We start from the raw sequence: 22,636 nt of genomic DNA on the forward strand, positions 1-22,636 counted from the left end.
TCACGGCTTTTTTCTCATTTATCTCGTTGAATTTTATTGTTAGGGAAAGGACAGTTTTATGGGATCACGTGGAGCTAAAGGAAGCAGAGGAGAGAAAGTATGAAAATTAACCACGACCTTCACTTTCTTTAGCTGAGTAAAGAGGCTCAATTTTCCTTACTTTTCGATTCCGGTCTTTTTTCCTCCTCTTCAAGTTCTTATCATGTTGGCGTCAATTCGTTCCATTGATGGCGGGATCCTCTCATTATTTCAGTGGACTTAATTACCCTTCCCGCTTGAAATAAATAAATAAATACTACTAGATCAGTAACTTTTCATGATTGTGTACGTTTATTTTTTAAGGGAGTGACCGGTGAAGGTGGTTTGCCAGGAATGCCAGGGAACAATGGCAACTTGGTACGTAAACAGTAGTTTTGATAAAGAATAAAACTTGTTTTTCTACTCAAGTCTTACTTTTAAATGAAGAGACCTGACAACATATTGGCGTCTTTAACTGGCAATTGCACTAGTTGAAACTTCATCTGCATAGATTATTTCATTACTTTAGTTCCTGATGCCGGTCTTCCATTGATCTTTAACGAACTGCTGTTTCTTTTCCTCAGGGTCCGCGTGGAGATAGTGGTGACCAAGGCGGCCCCGGATTTGAAGGATCAGAGGTAAGTATGCCAACTTGTCTATATAACTAGCCCCGAAAGCATGTAAGATGGAACAAATCCTATATCCTGATTGGCCACCCGAGCCTATCCTACTTGCTCGGGATTGCCTGTATTGATCCCAGAGAAGAACCTCCTTGCTGCCGGTTAAATATACTTCGAAACTTTTACAAAACATTTTCTGTTGAAAAAGATTTTTTTCCCCACACTATTTATATCACAAAACGCGACACGATGAACGAAAAAATAGAAGAAAACCAGTGGTGAATTTATTTAACAATCTTTTTGTATGAACTCACATTTGGTCTTTAACGCATTGTAACTATCTTTCAAACAAACTTTTTTATGCTCCATAACATACTTTAATTTTCCTCATTTTTCTTGCTTATTTATTGTTTACGGTAGGGAAGTGCAGGACCTGTTGGTAATCAAGGACGACAAGGAGATCCAGGCATAAAAGTATGCACACGGAATGCTTGGTCACCATTGAGACAGTGTGACTGAGTGGATAGGGCGCTGGTCTTATTCTGTGTTGGTCCCGGGTTCACTGAAGCTCTCTGCCATGTTACTCACTGGATTTGTTCTCAGTTGTGCCGAGTTCAGTTCCTTTGCTGCACATGTTATGTAGCCAACTGATCTGCATCCTGCCAGCTGGGATTTTAAGATTACGTTTATTCATAATATTTTAATGGTGTGATCGGTTAAGATACATTTCTGTATTAGAAGAGGAGTCCGTCTCGATATATCACAAAGTTTTAACCGAAATAGGCTCATGACAAACCACATATGTGACGAGGACGGGTCGCAGGCGGTTTACCAGGTGGCCGGAGACTTTCGGTGCCTCAAAAGAACATTTCGGGGTGTAGAGTCCCCCCTCCCCCTGCCTCCACTGCAAATTACTGACGATTTAGAAGTCACCTCACTGAGTAAAAAGATATGTGTTTTCCCTTCTTTTCATTTATACCTAAGGGATCGCTAGGCGAGGATGGACTGCCGGGACCTGCAGGTGAACAAGGCATTCGGGTAAGTTAACCAAATTTGTTTGAACTGGAAATACATTGGAACAAGAGCCACTTTATAAAAGCGCCACTGCTAAAATCCGTCTTATATATTTCTTTAGTCTTATGATTAGGAAAGTGACGAATAGAACCCTGACCTTCACCCATTGTTTCTCGCTTTCTCGCTTTTTCACTCGTCTCCTCTGACTAAGAAGACCCTTTCACAGGCTTCACTTTCTGTAGTCTTAGCATACTCTTTACTATCGTGCCTTTTCTGATTGCAGGGCGCTCCTGGTTATCGGGGTACAAACGGACCTTTAGGGGACCGAGGGCCACTGGTAAGGAGTGTATACCGTGTAACGTTTTCCTAGAGAACACTGTAGGGATTAGAGAAAATTTCCCACGCGCAAACTTCGATCGTGTTTGTGATGCTCTCGTTTCTGCGTTCCTCGTGGTATATGGTTAGGCAATTTAAAGGAAAATATTGTAAGATACAGCTATTGTTTAAAAGGATTGACCAACAAAAGGAATTGTCACTAATTTCATCAAGGGCCCATGTGATGTCTATCGCTCGACGGCAGTACGGTCGATTCAGGAATGAGCCGTAACCCTATAACTGCCGTGAGTTACCGAGGCAGAATTTCTGCTTACAACAATTAACACAATATCAAACAGACAAGTCACGCGAATAACGAAAAACATCAGTTAGAGGTTGTTAGTCGATCTAATACTGAACTATCCGAACTAACACGGTAAGAATTGTCTGTTATACAGTAAGGAGGACTACTAATGAGATCTTGGGAGAGAAATGGTCAACAATGGCATGAATATATGAATACTAAAAGACCGACAAACATGATGTACGTATGCACTTGTATCGACACGGTTGTTCTGCTCTCTTTGAGGCGACTGCCTCCTATGGGAGATGAAGCCACATACGTCGTCGAAGTGAGTAAGTGAGTGATGGGAATGAGAATGAGTGAGTGAGCTTTACCCAATTTTGACTAGATGATCCTCGGAATACGTCAAAAGACGATAAACATCTCACAATTATTTTAGGATGGCGCGTGAAAAGACAAAGCTTTCCTTGCAGAAATATCTTAAAATGTGTGATCGGTGATCATAGTAACTCAGAGGAAATATTGTCCTCGGAAGAGAGAGCATGTTACCGTTTGAATCGGCGAATAAAGCTGAATTGTGCTTTACCAGTAGCCACATGCAGTCTTAGACTGTCTGTTTTCTACCCAGGGAGTTACTTTTTGTAACAAATTTATTTCTTTAAAATCTGGAAACAGATTCCGTAAAAGCCCAAAGAATCACCGACTCACTTAGTGGCTTTTATTTCTACAATTTTCAGGGAGGCAACGGTGCACCAGGTGGGATGGGATCTCCAGGGGCCACAGGGCCATCGGTTGGTGAACTGACTTATTTTAATTAACAAATATATTCCAGGTTCCCGTCCGTCTGTTCAGTAACAGAACACACATGACGACATGAAAATGTGGTAACAACAAAAGAGAGGCACGCAAGGTGCAGCCGTGAATGTCACTGATGTTCTTACCACAGAGGCTATCGTTTTATATAATAAGCTAGCAAATGTTTTTGAAAAGTGACCCTATCCATTAGATCATAAGTAAGAACCAATCAAAATGCTAGTATAATTCAGCTTCAAAAAAAAAAATATATTGATCATCATGAACTGTTCTGTGTACCAGTCCTTTTACTTAGAGTCCATTTTACATGTTAATTTGGTTCTATCAAGTAAGTTAAAATTGTAAATTGGTCACCGTAAAGAGTTAAAAAGCTGACGTTTCGGGCGTTAGCCCTTAGTCAGAGCGAATGACGAAGGGTTAACGCTCGAAACATCAGCTTTTTAAATCTTTACGGTGGCCAATTTACAATTTCAACTCACTTGATAGAACCAAGTTACCTTGTTACCCCCACCGACGTAGCACCACAGTTTCTTTAGAAACTTACCTCGTTTATCCATTTGACATGGTTTTGGATACCCGAGATCAGCTTCCTCTCAGTATTACCCTGGCCAAGCTAACTTTTCATCACAAATCTTTTCAATCTTCAACCAACTACTTCTGATTGGCCTTTATTATTACCAAAGTTTTGGTTTTTTATAATACTCAACCTAAATATAAAGCACTTTTTGATGGGTACAAATTGTAGGAGGCATTTGTAATTGTTTCTCCACATGGTGGCCTCACGAAAAAACACTATTGACTCTAAAAATCAACATCCATTTGTAATCCTTACAGGGAGAGTTGGGAGCCGCAGGAATACCTGGGTTGGATGGTAAACCAGCACAAGCGGTAAGTGGACCATAAGAGGGGGAACAGAGCGAGGAGGGGGCAAGGCGAAGAGGGTCTCTAGTCTCCCCAGGATTTGGTACAGGAAATGTCGCTAGTGCGAGTCTCGTGATCTTTTTACAAGTAGTTTCATGATAGGCTTGGTTTGGAGTTTAAAAAAAGCCCCTCTCATCTCAAAATGTTCCGTCACCTCCGCGGATGTTATTAACTGTTTTCTACCAATCATGATCGTCATCATTGTTGTCTGATCATTAATTAGTTGCTTTTGATTTATTGTTCTCCCATCTCTTCAGGGGTCACTTGGTAACAGAGGAATGCCGGGAAGTAGAGGAGAACGTGGAATCCCGGTGAGAAACAAAACACTGAATTAAAAAAAATTACCCACGCCTATTTTCCTTTATGTTTATTGGCTTCTTTATTTTGTCAAATGACAGGGTCGTCCCGGACGTGATGGTGTACTTGGCGGTACAGGAGACAGCGGTCCTCAGGTGAAGCCACGGTGCGATCTAATCAGTGTCAGCATTTGAGCAACTGCGCATAACAGTCAACTGATAACAAGTTTGGGTTTCTTTTGGATTAGGGGAGGGTTAGGCGCACAGTTGCTCAGATAAACGCACTGTCATTGATATGTGCTATCTTGTTTTGCTATAATTACATTTCCTTACATCGGGAAAAGCGACAATTTAAAACCTCGAGCATCGTCTTCATTTTGTTGGAATTTCTTTGCAAACAGGGTCAACGAGGCGAAGGTGGGCCCAGCGGACCACCTGGGCGGACAGGACAAATGGTAAATATTTAAAGCGGGTTAGGCTAGGTCTTTGGAACAAGTTCAGCTGTTACTGCCGGAACTCAATCTTGTTTCCGTAGCCTGAAGCGACCAGGAGTATTGAGACTTCCTCTGGTTGGAACACTAGTCTACCACCGGCTACCCCACCTTCCCTTATCCTAGTCTACCACAGGCTACCCCACCTTCCCTTATCCTAGGATTTCATATCAAGTATGCAGTTAGCCATTTTTGTGGCTACTACTCCTTTGGGAAGCGAAGCCACATATGTTGTCGAGATGAGTGAGTGAGTGAGTGAGTGATTGAGGGTAATAATAGAATTCTTTTTCTTGTCTAACCGGGTACTCATAAATATGTGGGATGCGGCAGGTTTTTTTTTTTTTTGCATGCGAGACAAATCTTCTGCAACACTACCCTCTAGCATCATTATACCACCTCTATCTCTTTTCAATGCTACAAAAATTGTGCTACATCAGTAGCCTCATGCAGTCCTAAACTGCCTATCTTTATTTCAAGGTGGGGGAGAGGCAATTAACGGGCTTGATGTCTCGCTCAAGAAATTGAAACGATAACTCTCTCCCCCGACCATGGCTTGAACCTGGACCTTTTCATTGGTGGGCCAGCGCTTCCTAAGCTGTTCCTTTTACTCCTTTGAAATAATATTCTTTTGGCACGTCACCAGGGTCTGCATGGATTGATTGGCGCTCGGGGAATCATTGGTGAGGTTGGCTCTAAGGTAAGATGAAAAATGCACATCTTGGATATTCGTTCCCTCTAGGGAAACCCTTGTATAAGCCATAAAGGTATGCGCCCCCTATACGTTTGGACTGAGCCGTTACGGCTGAAAACGGGTATCGATTTTGATCATTATGGTCTCATCAAGGGAACCACGAGAGCGTATAAATGTAATTTCGTTTTTAACCCCAAATGAATGATGGCGAAAGAGGAGTAAACAAAATATATCTTTAGAGCTAAATCTTCGGTTGAAATTTACCAATTCTTGACTTTGGTATTGATACCTGGTTTGAAATTGGGTAGAACCGTTAGAGGTTTAACAACGGGTGTGGAAAATATCATATTTTTTCCGAAATCATGGATTTCTCCTGAGATTCCAAATTAATTATTTCTTAACTGGACTTTACAATGAATAAAATCCTTCTACTTATAATTTCTGTTTGTTGGTTTAATTTTTTTTTTGCCCTCGTATGCTTAAGAAATCCTCATTTCAAAGTTGAAAAAACTCAAGTTCAGTTTTTTAACAGGGTGATACAGGAGATCCTGGTGCGAGCGGAAAAGATGGAGCCACAGGAAAGCAGGTTTGAACCAAACGTTTTTCTTTTATTTTACTGATTTGTTTGCTGCATTAACCACCGTTAGGTGTCAGTAACATGGACAAATTGTCTTTTTTTCTTTCATGATTTAGGGGGAGGCTGGAAGGCCAGGTCGAAGAGGTTCCCCTGGAGACAGAGGAAAAGAGGTGAGTTTAAAAGACGATGAGAAAAAAGGTGAGTTTAAAGACGATGAGTTCATGAGTTCATGAATTTCTTTCTTAATCGTAGCGAAAGGCAAATCGCGGCCACTCGTTTCGGGAATAGCCACGATACACTAAGCGGTTTATTGAAGGGACGTGTTGCAACGATGTTGTTCCTCGTGTTCCCTGTACTTTTTGAAATTTGCTTCTTATTGTAAAAACTGAAACACCATCATATGCACTGATCTAATGACTTCAGGTGACCTAACAATATATACTGTTTGAAACTCTCAAGTTGCACTTTTTAGGGCACTTTGGGATCTGGAGGACCCATCGGAAATCCTGGACGTGATGGATTTAAGGTAGGATGAAATGTATCCTTGAACAATTTTCTTTGTCACGTGTTCGTGACAGGACAGAAAACATCTTTCTCGAGAATTTAGCTGTGGACATTCCACGAGGTCTTCTTGTCCATTGTTCCCGGGTCGAAATGGAATTTGGAATGTTGGTTTTTGGGGGTGGAAAAAACCGGAGGACCGGTAGAAAAACCCACAAAGCAAGGGCGAGAACGAAAGACGAACGCAACCCACATGTAACATCGGAATTGAAAGAGACGAATTGAAATCAGGCCACAGCGGTGGGAGAAGAACGCAAATGAGCACCATCCTCGTTCCTCAAGCTGAGTTAGGGTTGTGAGCTTGAAATTGCTGCCACTGTTAGAAGTTTCTCTAAGATTTTATTTCTCATGAGCTGTTTGCTCTTCAATAAGCACAAGGTCGTAAAGCCGAAAATTTTTGTCTTCCACGTACAGGGTGTACCAGGAGAACCCGGTGGACAGGGAACAACTGGGCAGCCTGGCCTTCCCGGAATTGCCGGGTCCCCAGGGATGAGGGGAAGCCCTGGATCGAGTGGCATGGACGTAAGTATATCAGAAAAGACGATGTTGTCTTTGACATGGCATGAAACCTTCTGGATCGAACAACTGGCATATATACTGAACTCTGTGGCAAAAAAGCAACTACTATTTATATCTTTTGCCGCTTCATACAACATTATTGCAACCTAGCCCTCCTCATTTTCCATTACTGCATAATAGTGTGTCCAGTGTTGTCCGGGACCCATATTTATATTCCTAAGCGGAGAGAGCTGCTGTTAAAGTTAAGTGTTTCGTTCAGAACCACCACACGATGTCCCGGTTATGGCTCGAACATGAACTGTCCAATCAAATGAAGGAACGGTTGTTACTACAAACGAACGCAAAACCGATTAAAATTGCTATCGTGTTAACCTGGTATAGAAATTTAAAAGCGCCTTTTAACATGACCAAAAGTACCTCACGATTCGTTTCTCACGATTCATGAAACGATGTTTCGATAGATCAAAACACTTCACAGTGTATATTGTTTTATTCTTAATTAATCATTTTTTTTTTTATTTTTACATTCTTTAGGGAGGAAGAGGAGAGTCAGGCGGTTTGGGATCCAAGGGATTAGCCGGTGAAGCAGTAAGTGTCAGCTCTTACAAAATGGAGGGAACTTCATGATATCATTTAAAGGGTTGTGGTAATGAGAAAGCACTATCGTTTACCTCACAGCCTGCAGTGCCGGCGTATTTTGGGCGCACGAGTGCACATTTTCGTATTAGGCCGCCTCATAGATTTGGTAACTGTGGAGGATTGGGGCGAGGAAATATTTGCTGAGGGAGTAGGTGTTAAGTGGAAAAATGGGCAACGGGGGAGAGGGAGGGGAAGGAGAAGAAAAGTATTTTTTCCTTCCCCTCCCTCTCCCCCGTTGCTCATTTTTCCACTTAACACCTACTCCCTCGGCAAATATTTCCTCGCTCCAATCCTCCACAGTTACCAAATCTAAGATGGCGGCCTAATACGAAAACGTGCACTCGTGCGCCCAAAATACACCGGCAATGCAGGCTATTTACCTCACGATGTAGTCTTTCTGTTGTAGATTGCGATACTGCTACTATTATTTATGCGATGAATTGTTCTGGTTAGTTGTACCATATGAAACAGTTTGCTACGCTGTGATCGGTTCACCGTTTTTGAAACAGCTGTGAGTGACGCAATTCGATGATATGTTCGCTCGGCGAACACAATCGAGCAGAAAGTTATAGATGAGGTTTTCATGTTAGGGGCCAACTAGAAAGTGGCACGGCTTCGACGCATGCAACGAGCCCACGATATGAATTATATTGCGTGAACCAAGCATAGGGCTTTCCAACGGTCAAGTAACGCGCGACAATAGCACAATTGAAAATCATTTAGGAATCTACGACTTACATGAGGTCTAATTGCATGACTACTTTTTCTTTTCAGGGAGATGCTGGTGAACCCGGCGAAAATGGAGAAACTGGAATAGTTGGAAATAAAGTAAAAATAATTTCCAGTGAATGGTAACTTAACAGTCGACTTCTAGTTGATTAAACAATTAAGTTCTTCATTACTTTCATTTCCAGGGAGACCGCGGTGATCCTGGTCAGAGGGGTCCCTCAGGAAAACCTGGCCTGAAGGTAACCAAACTATTGTCCATCGATGTTTTCAAGTTTTTGGGGGAGGGAGAGGGTGTGGTATTTCTTACCACGCTTCGGATGGACATTTCGTTCCTCTTTTCACTCTATTATTCTTCCAACTAGACTCTTAAAAAAATTGTAATATGCCAAATATTCAAGTTCTTTTTTTCCTCAGGGACCAGAAGGATCTGTTGGGCAAAAAGGAAACAGAGGTCGAACCGGTCCAAGGGTATGTATAAAGATGATGAAAGTCACTAAAATTTCAAGTGCCCACTTTTAGAGAAATATCTAATTACTGTACACGCATCCCTGAAATTCTCAAAGGGAGATTACGGGAAACAGAGCTTGAAGGGAATCTATGACAAATCGACAAGAATAATTAGCATAAAAAGGCCGGGAGTGAGGAGTTTCCGAATCGTTGGTTCCTTAAAGTGCGCGAATCTTCGACGCTAAACGTCTGTTTACGTTAATAGGGACAACTACTCGGAAGGCAGCTTTGTGTTCCTTACATGCGAGAGAACCAAAACTCGAGAAGCTTTCAAAGCTAAAGGTCTTTATCTGGAGAAGAATTTATGAATTTAATCTGGCTAAAGCTTGGCTGTGTTAGACCGGTTTCAGCTGTTGGAGTTTCAGAAACACAACTTTTATATTTTACAGGGCGAAGACGGAGCGTTGGGACGAGCTGGTATCCAGGGCTCTCAAGGTTCACAGGTGAGCTGACATTGTTCTCAGTTAGCGTTTCAATTAAGCTTCTTTAACCCGACACCGAAGTAATTATACTCAAAAACAAATGAGAAAACCAGCAAGAGAAGCTAATGAGCTTTGAATCTGAATTGAACGCGTCACTTGCCTCACGCACGGGAAAACCCAGCTGGCCAAACCGTGATTGATGTTACCAGTATAACCTCGTTCCCAGGGTCCTCTCTATCGCGGTAGAAGGAGGACTTGAGAACTAAGTTGTTACCGGTTGTTTTTTATTTGTTTTGGGACTGTGATGGTTAAGGCTTCTCAGGGATTCCTGAAAGGATTTTTCAATGTCCGTGAAAAGTGAACTGGTTATATTTTCCTCAAGAAGTTCATTTTGATTACTGTATCCATGAACTATCGTAAGATAGTGGTATTTTGAGCTCCCTCACAACCAACGTTTTTGATTGGTCGAGTTTCACACATGATGCCGTAACCTTTGACCAATCAGAGTGCACACATCATTGTCCAACTAAGAAGATATTTCAACCTCAAGTTATCTAAAAGCTTTAAGTACCAACACCTACAATTCCTGATTTCTTTGATTTGGAAGCTAAATTGGAAACCAACAAAATAAAATGATGTGGATTGTAAATTTGCTCTCATTCACTATGGTCACAGTTGTTCAAACGTAGGCGCCACATCACTGAATATATGATTTTCTGTTGATTTTAGGGAATCGATGGTCTGAGTGGTTTTCCAGGAGAAAGGGTATGAGAAAATTTCTTCCCCCTCCCTTTTATTTTTGTAGTGAACTATTGTACGGCTTATAGGCCCAACCTTTTCGAGAGGTCAGGGTAACGATCATTTGTCGTCGTGTGGAAAATAAGTGAAGTAAAATGTGCTCGTATAGCAAAAGTACGCGTCGATCGTATTGTCATTTAGTAATTGTATTTTTAGGTCTAGTGTCCTGTATTTAAGTAAGCATGTGAACTGGGTAATTTTTATCCTATTTTGATGATATTCGATATAAACTGAGGCCTGCCCTGAACGGTACCAGAAAGGAATTGTTTAACCTCTTCCACCCTAACATCAGCATGCATATTCTCCATACATTACCCAAGGTGCTGACAAGGAGAATTTGTTTAGCAATCAAGAGTGTCTTTAGTTAGTGATCATTTCCTTGATTCTCCTGACCTTAATGTGGGATTCAGGGGTGATATTGTAAGGAGAAATTAGATGCTGTTCACTCTTAGGAGTCAAAGTGTTAAGCGATATATTTAAGTGTGACGGTTATTTGACATTTGTTGATACACTTTCTTTTTATTAATAGGGCGATGCTGGCCACAGGGTAAGCAGTGTTGATAATTGACAAAGTAACTTATCACTGAAGTGTTGTAATGATAATATTACAGGGTCATGTTTCTTTCTCAAAATCTCATTTATCTCTTTTTGCAATAGGGACCTGAAGGAGATAGGGTATGAATTACCTTTCTTGTTTTGTGAAAACGAAATAACAAATATGCAGACACTGATTTGAACATATCAAAGTGGTAACTCTGTGACATTAATGCAATTATAATTGTTTTGGTCATAGGGTATGCCTGGACCCCCCGGACCCCCAGGACCCCCGGTGAGTAATGTTACGTACTCACTTAGGGTGAGTGGGGAAAACAGCTATCAAACGTCGGGCATGCACAAGGGGGCCAATTTTGGCTGGCTGCGCACCAATTTCCCGCGCGAAAGTTCGTAGGAAAACATAGGAAACAACTGCTGTCACGCAAATTATGCGAAAAAAGGAACGATATGCAAAAAAATGTGCGTTAAGATCTGTGAATAAAAATAAAGCAATCATAGAAATCTGTGAAAAGAAACAAAACTAGGAGAAAGGAAAACGCAAGACTTTTCGAACACAACGATTTCTTAATTACGAGTATCTTGTTGATTTACTACATTTTATTTAGCTTTATCAAAACATTCACACATTTTTACTACTTACTTGACAAACTGAGAGCGCGCCAGCTGGCCATTACAACATTGCGTCTGCACAAGCAAGTGACCGCTGTGTTGAAGTTTACATAAATAATACCACTCATACCCACATTGTATCATTTTTCTTTTCAGGCAGACATAAGATCTCTCAGTGGCTATGTCCAGGTAGATACAATGACAAGTTGCAAAGGCTTTTGCAAGGATATTTTGTAAATCGGATTAGTCTATTATATGGCGGGAAAATTTCTGTTATTTTCGTCCAAAATCGCACGAAATTGTTTGAAATATGACGAGATTCCAATAAAGGACGGAATCGTCGGAAATCGTACTGAACTGTCTTACGGAAATTGGACAGGAAGTTCGACATCGCACGAGAATGCCCGAATTCAGACGGAAACCTCCGAAATTGGAATGAGGTTGAACGAAAACCGAATTTGAGAGCAGTACAAATCGAAGCCAGTGACCCATGATATTTTCGCTTCTTCAATTTTGGTTTAATAGCCTGTTTCTTGTTTCTTTGTCAGCGCTTGAATAACCGAGGCACTGGCTCTTACAGCATTGAAAATGAAAAAGCAAAGCTGTACAGAGGTTCAAAAGATCAGGTAAGGATTGGGAACGGATGTTTTGACTTAGTTTAAAAGTTTACCTCAGGATTGAATGCGATTATTTTGGCCGGCTAAGCAAGGAATTTCATAGCTTAGAGTGGAATAGATACTACGCGATTACGTGTTCCGTTAGCGTTGTTTACTGTCTGACATCACCCTTTTTTCTCGAGGAGAAGGTTTCAAAACTTAAAAAACGCTTGGAGCTGTTTTTAATTTTGATCTTTACTTTCTTTTATAGAGCGGAGAGGCTTTAATAGATCCAGTAAGTTAAAAGTAAAAGTAACAGTGACACTGAAAAACTCGGCTGCGCCTCGTAGGTCACTTTTTTGGTCATACCACATCTCGACGTCACCTAGGATCTATTACTAAACGGACGCATGGAAACATGGGATCTATTTTACAATTAACGTCAATTTTCTATCGTCTATAACCTTATTGATCATAGAAATGACGTCAACCATGTTGAACTTGAAACTACGGTTTCAGCCGTAACGTATTAATTCTCGTTCCTGTTTAGGTTAAACTTACGTTGGCTTTGATGCATTACGAACTTGAAATGTACAAGCAACCTAATGGCACTAAAGAATTTCCAGCCCGTACGTGTCGAGACCTCGTAGCATGTTATCCAGGTCTCACCAGCGGTAAGTTTTCTTCAACAGTTAAAATGCACTTCGATTAAGTGTCGTTGAGCCAAATCAAAATAAATCACTACAACCAATCAGAACAAAGGAAATATTACAAGGAATAAGACTTACTCGAAGCAAAAATATGCAAATTGCTTTCAAGCGCGGGAAAAGGCGGGTGACCACTGTATCATTGCATCTCATTGGTTAAGAGATTGGCTGGAGTTTTCTCGACCAATCACGGAGTGAAGGAAATAGAACCAATGCAAAATCAGATTGATTTCAATACCAGATCGATAATTTCACTAAGTGGCCGCCATTTTGCCCAGACCGGTATTTGTTTTCGTAGCACTGACAACTTCCTCCCCGCCCCTTCATGTTGTTTGAAGATTTTGACGTGTTTAATTTTTCCTGATATGCCTTACGGAAGTTAATGAGAGGAATGTTAAATCTTCTTCTAAGGATATAGGGCCAAAAATTCTCGAAAAGTTGACACAATGAACAGTTGGATAGTTGCTAAGCTATTAATATGCAAACAACCAAAATTGACTCAGTCGAATCACATTCCTAAAGGTGACTTTTGGATTGACCCAAATGAGGGCGTGCCCGATGATGCTGTCAAAGTTTACTGTGACTTCTCCTTCAACGCAACTTGTTTACACTCCAACAATGAAAAGAAGGTATGCTGGGTAGGACGAAAGGCTAACAATCGAAACGTCAGCTTTTGGAACTCCCTACGGTGACCAATTGACACTATCAACTCCGTTGATAAAACCAAATTCTCTTGTTATACCCCCCCCCCCCCCCTTCCTACTGATGCAGCACTACAGTTTCTTTAGAAACCTACCCCAATTGTTCTATGGTATGTTAAGTATAATAATTTTAGATTAATGATTTTCCTAATGTTTTTAAAATTTATATAATGAGCAGTTAAGAAATTGTTTTCTTATCTTGGCATTTTAGCTCTTTTTCGAGTAAGTTTAGTTATCACTTTCTTTTCTTCAAACGACATGTTTACTTTATTGAATAACCAGGCTTGGAAAAAAAGATTTTACCGATGTTTTGTGTCAAGAACTAAATCACTCCTTCGGTAATATGTTCTGGGTGTTATTAGGCAACCGATTAAGAGAAACTCACTTAATTCTTGAATCTTAACTAGCTCGACTCGCTCGTGTCCCTATGGAGAATGTGCACCTTGAAGTTGTTGAAGTTGAAGTTCATTTATTTGTTAAGGCAGGTTGATTAATTGGCAGCTGTAATAGCTGATGTGGACCTGCTGTCCTAACCTACCCATCCCACCCCAGGGGAGGACATCCATCACACAGCAATCTCGTGTGTGGGAAATTAACGTCTCCTGCCCCAACCCTGCAGGAGACGGGACCTCCATTTATTCGTCCCTATCCGAGAAGACTAGAATATCTTACCATTTCTTGATGTCATAGAAAGGTAGCAAATTCTTCTCAATTATTTTAAGACCTTGAGTGTTGGTCCGGCCGGGGCTCGAACCCTCGACCTCCCGCACTACAGTCCAGTGCTCTATCCATTGAGCTAACCGGGAGAAAATGGATAAAAAGAAATGGATATATCTTACTTTACTTTTAATGTTTGGACTACATTCTGTCGATGCAGCCATTCACGATCAGAAAGAGGAAATGGTTCTTAGGACCTGACGAATACAAATGGCTTGGAGCAGATCTTGGCGCCTTTAACAAGGTGACAACGAATAATTTCCTATTAATACGTTAATGGCCGTCAAAAAATCACTTTTCTTAAATAGCTGATAACTATCAAGGTAAACTACTTGTAAATATTAGAGAGATTTCCGATTGAGTGTCCTAAAAACAAGACCTAACTCAAAGTGAAAAGAAGCAAACCGAGTAAAGCGCAGGCGACCAAGTCGTGACTGGTCGTAGTTTTGTATCTGATTGCAATTGGCTGAGAGAGTGTTGTGAGTTTTCTGGACCAATCACAGAGTGAAGTAAAGCAAAACCAAGGCAATCGGCCCAGATTACCTTCGACACTCAATTTAAATTTGCATTTTTTCGAAGTTATAATGACTCCCTTGTTTACCGAGATAGAATTGGTATTGTCTGACATGGATATGTTTAACGGAGACGTGCGGCGTTCAATCTAGGGCGAAGTTCATTGGATAAATTGATAAAAGCCATTCTAGATCCCAGCCGGCTCACTAGTACTGAAGACTTTGTGTTGTGTTTTACTTTTACGGTTATTTAGCACAGTAAGGAGGTCATGACTCAATTAACATGCATTAAAAGTTCTCATTTCTGTTTTGCCTGCAGATCAAGTACGTCAAATACTCCAGCCAAATCTCATTTCTTCGCCTGCTGAGTGACCGCGCCCGCCAGTCTATAACCTACCATTGCAAAAACTCTGTAGCCTGGTATGACCAACAGCTTAATGACGTCACCAAGTCATTAAAAATCATGACCGATAATGGTGTGATTATACACTCGAGTTCGTCTAACAAGTTCAAGCCCAGTGTACTCGCAGACAATTGTCAAGTAAGTGAAAGCAAAGGAAGAATAGGGTCGGAACGATACAAATACCTCGACCGAAATAAAATCTTTAATCTAAAATATTAAAAAACATGGCTTTGATAATTAATGTTTGACGGATTTTCTCTAAACTCTACTGAGTTTAGAGTTCTCATTATTTCTGCTCAAGATGTAGTGGACTATTGCCATTAATAGGGAGCCTAAACATTCAGGAAGGCAATGCCAAGGAAGACGTAGATTAAAAAGTGAATTCATAGTTTTTGTTAGAATTTCGCGAATAGCTGGATATGTTTACCGTCTCTAACGGCGCCACGTCTTGGCTGTCAGCAGCGTTGAGCCCCAAATGGAAAGTAACTAATTTGCCGTCGAGGTTTCTCTTTCAGATCACGCAAATTTCGATGATTTTACGTTGTTGTTTTACAGAGGACGGCGGAGAAATGCACTAAGTGTTGAAACGCACGTGCTGGCCATTGTTCTGCCAACTAGATCTTTTACTTTGCCACGTCCTTGTTGCCGTCACTGTCGTGGTTTGGTTAAGGTCCTTTTTATCAAAGGGACTTGAGCGATTAAATACAGCTTCTTAAAGGGGTTTATCATTTTCTTTTCATTCCGTTCTAGGTAAAGAACGGCACGTGGCTTTACACCATAATTCAAGTGGACACGCCCAAACCAAACCGACTTCCAGTACGAGATGTAGCTGCGTACGACATCGGAGACGAAAACGAAGAATTTGGACTGGAAATTGGACCTGTTTGCTTTTATTAATCTTTTTATTCTCTCTTTTATCTTCTTATAACATGCCGTTGAAGTAAACTCAAGGAATTTGTACCATATGTTTTAACTTATTGTGTGGACTGCTTGAATGATAGTTTAAATAGCCAATTATAATTCAGCTAATTCTCCACCTTTTGTTTGAGTTATTTGTGGTCTATTTAACCCTCTCACTCCCAGGATCGTATTAGCAATTCTCCTAAATGTATGCTATGCAATTCTTACGATGTTCCTCTGAAGAATTTGGTATTGGATCAATTAATAATCTCCTAATTGATATTTTTCGTTATTCTCATCACTTGTCTGCTTGATATTGTGAGGAGAAATTAAGTCTTGGTCACTCGTGGGAGTTAGAGTTATTAAGCAATAGGCCGCACTTCCTGTCGGTTTACCGGATGAAAGCGCGGGAAAAGGCGGATGACCACTGTATCATTGCATCTGATTGGTTAAGAGATTGGCTGGAGTGAAAACCCGCGCATGATGTCGGGAGAACACGAGAAAAGTTTGCAGATAACGAGCCGGAGCAGATTGATTAACAAACGTTTTGAGTATTACACCGGTAAACCGATACACAATGCGGTCTATTGCTTTTCACAAAATTACCTCCAATTTGCTATAGGTTTACCAGTGCAATAAACAATAGGTTTATAACCAATCAGATCACCCCCTAGTATCTCGGTTATGTTGTAAAACCCATTAATGCTTTGTCCCTGGCAAACCGAACTACTTCGATAAACGTTTGATCGGTTTTAACCATGACGGTGCTTTGAAAATGATCTTGTCTGAAAGGTGTCATCTTCCAAGTTTGCAAAGATATTTCTGTACTTAGATCTAGCCTCGTGTTCTAGAGATGATTTTTGACCTGCTAGGTGGCTAAGGAATTTGTAGATTTGATCAAAGAACGTAGCTGTGACTACGATGCAAAAAATTGAAGCCTACTCGCAGGGTTGTTTGATTTTCAGACCCTTCTTGGATCACTTTGATGTCAATCCTGAGTCGCTTTGAGCAATTCACTGTTGTGACCAAAGTATTAGTTGTTTTATGAAGTTGCTTTGTCAACTCCAACCTGTTTCCTTTACCGTTTTTCAACTCAAGGCTTGTTTATCCCTTTGGCCCCCCTGAGAGCCTAGCATGTCAACCCTTTATTATACAAGAGAACAAAGGAAATGATCACCTACTAAACAAGCTCTTGATTGTTAAACAAATTCTCCTTGTCAGCACCTTAGGAAATGTCTAAAGAATAGTATGGAGAATATGCATACTGAGGGTGTAAACGGTTCTAACAAAGCTCCCACAAGATAAATACTCAACCCTCTTGCAAGTGGATATTTTCAAATGATGTCTGTAATAAAACAACACTTTGTCCATTCTCTCATCCTACAAAAGGCCATGCCCATGGCTGTTGTAAAATTACTCCAAATGTCCTTTGTTTTGTCTATTACCACAAGCAAACCTCTTTGCAATCTTGACAGTGTAAAGTGATATTGTTGCAATGACTTAGCAAGCAAATGTGGGCACTCCGTTGAATGTGATCCTGGTAAAACAACAAATGAAAAAGATTGAATATAGTAAGGCCAATTTTATGCTTGACACTAAGCAATATTTCCTGTACTGAAATCAGGGTGGTATTCATCCCCCCTCAAATATTGTCTTAGGGAGGTTACAGACCCCATGTGTTGTTCTATGGTGCACTCTTGCTATGAACAGTAGCTTAAATGCATTATGATAATAAAATTAACTTGATTGAACCAATTGTTATAAATTTTTTTTTTTTCACATTTTGGCTTTTTTATAGCCTTATAATATACATGAAAAAAATTCTCAGTTCTGATTGGTTAAGATGAATGCAGTTTTCAGTTAATTCAGTGCAGCAGAGAGTTAATTAAGTGCAAAGAAAGAAACAAACCAGACATTCTGATTGGTCAGAATGATTGGTCAATGTAAATGTCAAGCTCATTGTCACTTGTAGGGTTTGAATAAATTATTTTTACACGTGATGTGCGCGCTTTTCTTCTGCGTAGTTATGAGAAGCTACCTCGTATTTTTTCACGTATATTATGAATAGATAATCACATGATTTTCTCGTGCAATTTGGAATAAATAAGCACTTGTAACTTTTTTCAAAGACCACAAATTGCACTCGCCCTACGGGCTCATGCAATTTTGTTAGTCTTTGAAAAAATTTACTCGTGCTTATTTATTCCAAATTGTACTCGAAATCATGTGATTACCTGTACAAACATTATTTTATTCACTAACATGGAGGCCAACAGTGGTGGACATTTATTGAGCTACAAAACAGCGAGGTCAATATCCACCACTTTCGCCAACACTGGGGTGAGTAATAATTGTTTTAGTAATACTTCACAGAAACTGAAACATCAGTTTCTTACTTCCAACAAACTGAAAAATGGTCAGAGGGTAAACTCCTGCCATGCGATTTTGTCTCTTCAGCTTCTTGGAGGTAAATAGTACTTGTTATTCACTTCCAAACTGGCCAATCAGTGTGCATGAAAAGTACTATTCACTTGTGTGGTATTCCTAATGCATGACATTACTGCTTTGAAGACAACAATCATTCCAAAAATAGTTCTGGTGTTCCTGGGTCCAGTTCAGCATTTTACAAACCACTATAAATAACAGGATATTTTATAGTAAACCTAGCTAGGCCTAGAAATAGTAAAACATAAACTTTTTCAATCTTAAATGTCAGTTGTAAAGGCAATCCCCACCACCAAGATAGATAATTAGATATACTACAGTATTCGTGCGAGTACAACAGGGTACCCAATACAAAAAAGCATAAAATTATTAATTTAAAACATGAATAACAATTAGATTACAACTTCTATCAAATCAATTGAAGAAACTAAAATGGTTCAATATTAGTTTCTACCTCCACTGCTTTTATACAGGACTCATACCAACCAGATATCTGAGTCTTTCAAAGACAAAAAAAGTAACAATGGTATGTGGACCTATTCTCATCCAGTTGGGTATAAATCCTTTATAAAGTCCTAGCAATCCTTCATGTCCAACAATTTTCCCTATACAATGAATGGTATTTCTATAAACCAATGGCTTTCCATTGGCATCTTTCTTCTGGTTCATCATGCGCGTTTTCACCACATCAAATGGTGATGTACTGAGAGCTGTCACAAATCCAGCAATGAAAGATGATACACCATGCAGGGCTGGTCCTTCTTCCATCAACTGCGCATTTAATAAAGTATGCTTGGTATGGTCATACGACGGAATTTGTGCTGCTGTCAAAATGGCAGCACGCTGAACTGTTGGACCCACACCTGTCCATAATCCTCTTACACCTTCCTTTTGTGCTATTCTCCAAAATGCATGGAAAGTGTGTCGATATTCTGATTTTTTTCCAGGCCCCAAAGCTTGGAAGCGAACTTTAACTAAGTCTGTGGGTGTGGCAATAGCACTACCTATTGTTCCTGATGTTGCACCAGCCACAATTTTCTTCCACAGAGGAGTGTGAGCAATATCAGTTGCTCCTAACTTAACTTTTAATGGCTCATATGCTCCCAGCCTAATGGTACTGTATGATCCTTCTCTCATCATTGATGGCAGTAACCTAACAAGAAAAACACTTTATTGAGGCTTTGTTCATGAAGACAAAACCCATTGAGTGTGGGTTTTATTCTCATCTGAATATTTCAGAGTTCAGGTGCTGCATTCAACCTTAGTTCACTGCAAATATGTCGCCAAAAACCATGCTGTTGTGTCATGATTCATTAACTGCATCAAAAGAGCAGTGCACTTCGACTTTACTCTTTAAACCCCTAAGAGTGACCAGTAACTAAATTACCTTTACAGCATCACTGCTGAATTGCACAGTAAGGTAATGAGAATAAAAGAAACAATTGCCAACTAAAAAAGCTCATCAGTTGGCAAACAAATTCTCCTCATCAGCACCAGAAGAAATGTACATTTTGTACAGAGAAAAATTTGGAGAATAAGCATAATGATGTAAGGTGTAAAGGGTTATAGCATTGTCCAGAAAACTGTGTTTTGACCAAGCAAGTACCTCTATCTTATCAAAATAACTTTTCCTTGACCTGGCAAAGCTGAACAATCTAAGAGAGCAAACTGCCCATCCTCTGTGAAACCAAGCAAACCTCAAAAAGTTTATCCTTTAACTCCCGAGAACTGATTATCAATTCTCGCCTCTAGCTTCTAGACATTTCCTCGCAAATAAGTTGTAAGAATTTGGTTTTAGATCAAGATGACAACTTCTTTCTAATAAGTTTGTGTATTCTCAATACCTGTTTTGGTGGATAATGCATGGATATTAAAAGGAGAAGTTACATGTTAATCATTTCTAGGAGTTAAGGGTTGGAGCTTTGTAACTTACCCTTTGTAAAGACCACTCAAGCCCTCCTCTGAGAAAATTCGAATACCTCCTCTTATGAACCCCTTATAATAACGGTCTTTAAAAATATTCTTGCTACTATGTTTAGAACCCAATTCATTCTCAAGTTGCATGCGAATCTTGATGACATCTATTGGGTTTGTCACTGCAAAATAAATCAAACGGAAGATTATTACCATATCTCCCAAGTGAAAGATTGTTGCCTTGTAGCACTCATGGAAAATCAAATTGGATGGGCAGTTTTTTAATATTTTTTCAGACCTTCGTCATCTGTGCATTGAGGAAATTTCCATTATTCTCCAGAGATCTCCTTGGTAACCAACTACAACTGAATCAAAACAATGACCAGTCTGTACAACTGAAGATGCTTGAGTAATTCAAAGTTCTGAAGACAATTGCGAGAAAGTTAGGTCACAAACTCATCTACAGAGCTCTCCCTGATAAAATCACAGGATGGCATTTAACGCACAATGTTCACTTCATATATTTCAACTGAGTTTTTTGCAAAACTGTGGCAATAAGTACTGCAAAAGGTATCAACATTTTTCTTGCTCACGTCAAGGTTTGGTTGGCAAGGGTTGAGGGAGAGCTCGTGTGATTAGATAGAAGTTTCAGGCTCATTGAAATGCCTCCCAGTTAGCTCAATGGATAGAGCCCTGGACTGATGTACGGGAGGTCGAGGGTTCGAGCCCCAGCCGGACCAACACTCAAGGTCTTAAAATAATTGAGAAGAATATGCTGCCTTTATAACATCAAGAAATGTTTTAGATACTCTAGTCTTCTCAGATAGGGACGAATAAATGGAGGTCCTGTCTCCTGCAGGGTTAGGGATAGGACACGTTAATTTTCCATGCACGAGATTACTGTGTGACGGATGTCTTCCCCTGGGTTGGGATAGGTGGGTTGTTGTCTTGTGTTTCATACATGAGCCTCTGGCTCGGGCAATATGGGTAACCATGTCCCACATAAAGTAAAAACTTTCAATTGATTGATTACTTTGATTGCATGGGCTCTTTGCATGACTTGATCACGTGATCAAATTTCACTAGACACAAAAACAGTTTGCTTTTGAAAAATTTTGTTAGCACAAGCTGAAAGAGCATATTAAAATTAATAAACTGGAGAATTTACAGCCGCATATCTCAAAAGTAGCGATTGCAACAGCCACTGAAATTTAGAAGCATTAATTTTGTATGAGAAAAAAAAAACTTTTGCCAGCCAGTCACGCTGACATGGTTTTCTATGCAAATCCTTGTAAATTCTAAAATTTTCAAAACTGTCGTTAAATCTTTCCCTTACGCATTTAAGGGCTCAAATTGTCTGTTTTTAATTCAAAGGAGATTTAGGCGTTGTAAATGCTTAGGGAAATATTTTTCTCATACAAACGCTTCTAACTTTCGGCGGCCGTTGCAATCGTTACTTTTGAGATACACGGCTGAAAATTCTCAGGTTACTTAATTTTAATATGCTCTTTCAGCGTGTACTAACAAAATTTTTCAAAAGTGAACTGATTTCGTGTGTACCGAAAATTACTCACGTGGTCAAGTCATTGAAAGCAAGTGGTCTTTCTCAAGTGAGAGAGCCTTTTCTTTTTATGATCTTAGCTTTCTTGATCGAGATTAAAAACGAGCATGGTTGACTTAAAATAAAAGTTAGGAAGTTACCAGAACCTACCTGCTCCACCACACATGTTAGAAATTCCGCTTAGCGCAAATCTTGTCAAATTATCCGATGATTGTGTAGACATTTTAAGGTTCAAAACAGTTTTCAACCGGGTCAGTTACGGTCGACAACGATTAAATGTTCCAGAAGGACAGAACCACTCGATATTTTTCCACTGGCCATGTGGAGAGCCCGGCAGCAGTAACAATTCAAATATCGACAAATTTTTGCTCTCCCGGTGGTGGTGATTGGTTTCTGTCAGCAGACAGGCGGTTAATGACGTTGTCAAGTTGAAGAAGTTTGTCATTTTGACAAGATTTATGATGAATTTTATTGAATTTTGTTTCATCATCTGTTAGCAAAGAAAGTGCTCGGAATTAAGTGTCAAATCTTAACTGTACACGGAGAAAACTCGGATAAGGCGAGTAATTACCGACAGGTATTCTCTAAACTGAAATCAAATAGATAATAAACAAGGGGACGCAAGGGATAGAAATGTTATTTTTATCCCACACCCGGCCAGTTGTCAATCACCCCCGTACTGTCCAATGAGATTTTTTTCACGCGGGTAGGGTGGACACATTTGCAAAATAATTAGCCAATCAGAGGCGAGTAAGTGGATTTTTCTGGGGTGGCCTCAGCC

At 40.1% G+C, this 22,636-nt stretch overlaps 2 protein-coding genes across 6 annotated transcripts in view; one reads left to right on the forward strand and one right to left on the reverse strand.

Moving 5' to 3' along the window:
• LOC111320870 (uncharacterized) overlaps positions 1 to 16,071 on the forward strand; it is a 43,781-nt gene extending 27,710 nt beyond the window's left edge. For 2 of the 4 annotated variants that reach the window (XM_088740559.1, XM_088740562.1), the window contains 33 exons: positions 44 to 97; positions 343 to 396; positions 603 to 656; positions 1,059 to 1,112; positions 1,623 to 1,676; positions 1,936 to 1,989; positions 3,009 to 3,062; positions 3,919 to 3,972; positions 4,263 to 4,316; positions 4,404 to 4,457; positions 4,703 to 4,756; positions 5,436 to 5,489; positions 6,016 to 6,069; positions 6,177 to 6,230; positions 6,533 to 6,586; positions 7,036 to 7,143; positions 7,675 to 7,728; positions 8,554 to 8,607; positions 8,694 to 8,747; positions 8,923 to 8,976; positions 9,405 to 9,458; positions 10,167 to 10,202; positions 10,765 to 10,782; positions 10,893 to 10,910; positions 11,029 to 11,064; positions 11,556 to 11,588; positions 11,948 to 12,025; positions 12,267 to 12,290; positions 12,546 to 12,669; positions 13,225 to 13,331; positions 14,281 to 14,364; positions 14,952 to 15,173; positions 15,786 to 16,071. In XM_088740559.1, the coding sequence (XP_088596685.1) occupies positions 44 to 97; positions 343 to 396; positions 603 to 656; positions 1,059 to 1,112; positions 1,623 to 1,676; positions 1,936 to 1,989; positions 3,009 to 3,062; positions 3,919 to 3,972; positions 4,263 to 4,316; positions 4,404 to 4,457; positions 4,703 to 4,756; positions 5,436 to 5,489; positions 6,016 to 6,069; positions 6,177 to 6,230; positions 6,533 to 6,586; positions 7,036 to 7,143; positions 7,675 to 7,728; positions 8,554 to 8,607; positions 8,694 to 8,747; positions 8,923 to 8,976; positions 9,405 to 9,458; positions 10,167 to 10,202; positions 10,765 to 10,782; positions 10,893 to 10,910; positions 11,029 to 11,064; positions 11,556 to 11,588; positions 11,948 to 12,025; positions 12,267 to 12,290; positions 12,546 to 12,669; positions 13,225 to 13,331; positions 14,281 to 14,364; positions 14,952 to 15,173; positions 15,786 to 15,932 (2,115 nt within the window). In that variant the 3' untranslated portion in view covers positions 15,933 to 16,071. Of the gene's footprint in view, positions 1 to 43; positions 98 to 342; positions 397 to 602; positions 657 to 1,058; positions 1,113 to 1,622; positions 1,677 to 1,935; positions 1,990 to 3,008; positions 3,063 to 3,918; positions 3,973 to 4,262; positions 4,317 to 4,403; positions 4,458 to 4,702; positions 4,757 to 5,435; positions 5,490 to 6,015; positions 6,070 to 6,176; positions 6,231 to 6,519; positions 6,587 to 7,035; positions 7,144 to 7,674; positions 7,729 to 8,553; positions 8,608 to 8,693; positions 8,748 to 8,922; positions 8,977 to 9,404; positions 9,459 to 10,166; positions 10,203 to 10,764; positions 10,783 to 10,892; positions 10,911 to 11,028; positions 11,065 to 11,555; positions 11,589 to 11,947; positions 12,026 to 12,266; positions 12,291 to 12,545; positions 12,670 to 13,224; positions 13,332 to 14,280; positions 14,365 to 14,951; positions 15,174 to 15,785 lie in introns of those variants that run through there. The other 2 variants (XM_088740560.1, XM_088740561.1) reach the window with 2 other exon arrangements.
• A 973-nt stretch (positions 16,072 to 17,044) lies between these two features.
• LOC111320877 (mitochondrial substrate carrier family protein ucpB) lies at positions 17,045 to 22,631 on the reverse strand. Of its 2 annotated transcripts, none has more exons than XM_022923608.2 (3): positions 22,006 to 22,631; positions 20,314 to 20,476; positions 17,045 to 19,533 (listed from the first exon to the last, which is right to left on the reverse strand). In XM_022923608.2, exons 1-3 carry the CDS (start codon positions 22,076 to 22,078, stop codon positions 18,846 to 18,848), a joined length of 924 nt encoding a protein of 307 aa, XP_022779343.1. In that variant the 5' UTR covers positions 22,079 to 22,631; the 3' UTR covers positions 17,045 to 18,845. The 2 variants fall into 2 exon arrangements, with proteins under 2 accessions (XP_022779343.1, XP_022779344.1); XM_022923609.2 differs by lacking the exon at positions 22,006 to 22,631 and adding an exon at positions 20,593 to 20,870.
• Between the last annotated feature and the right edge of the window lie 5 nt (positions 22,632 to 22,636).

This window comes from Stylophora pistillata, chromosome 12 (assembly GCF_964205215.1).
Source record: "Stylophora pistillata chromosome 12, jaStyPist1.2, whole genome shotgun sequence".
NCBI lineage: Eukaryota > Metazoa > Cnidaria > Anthozoa > Scleractinia > Pocilloporidae > Stylophora > Stylophora pistillata.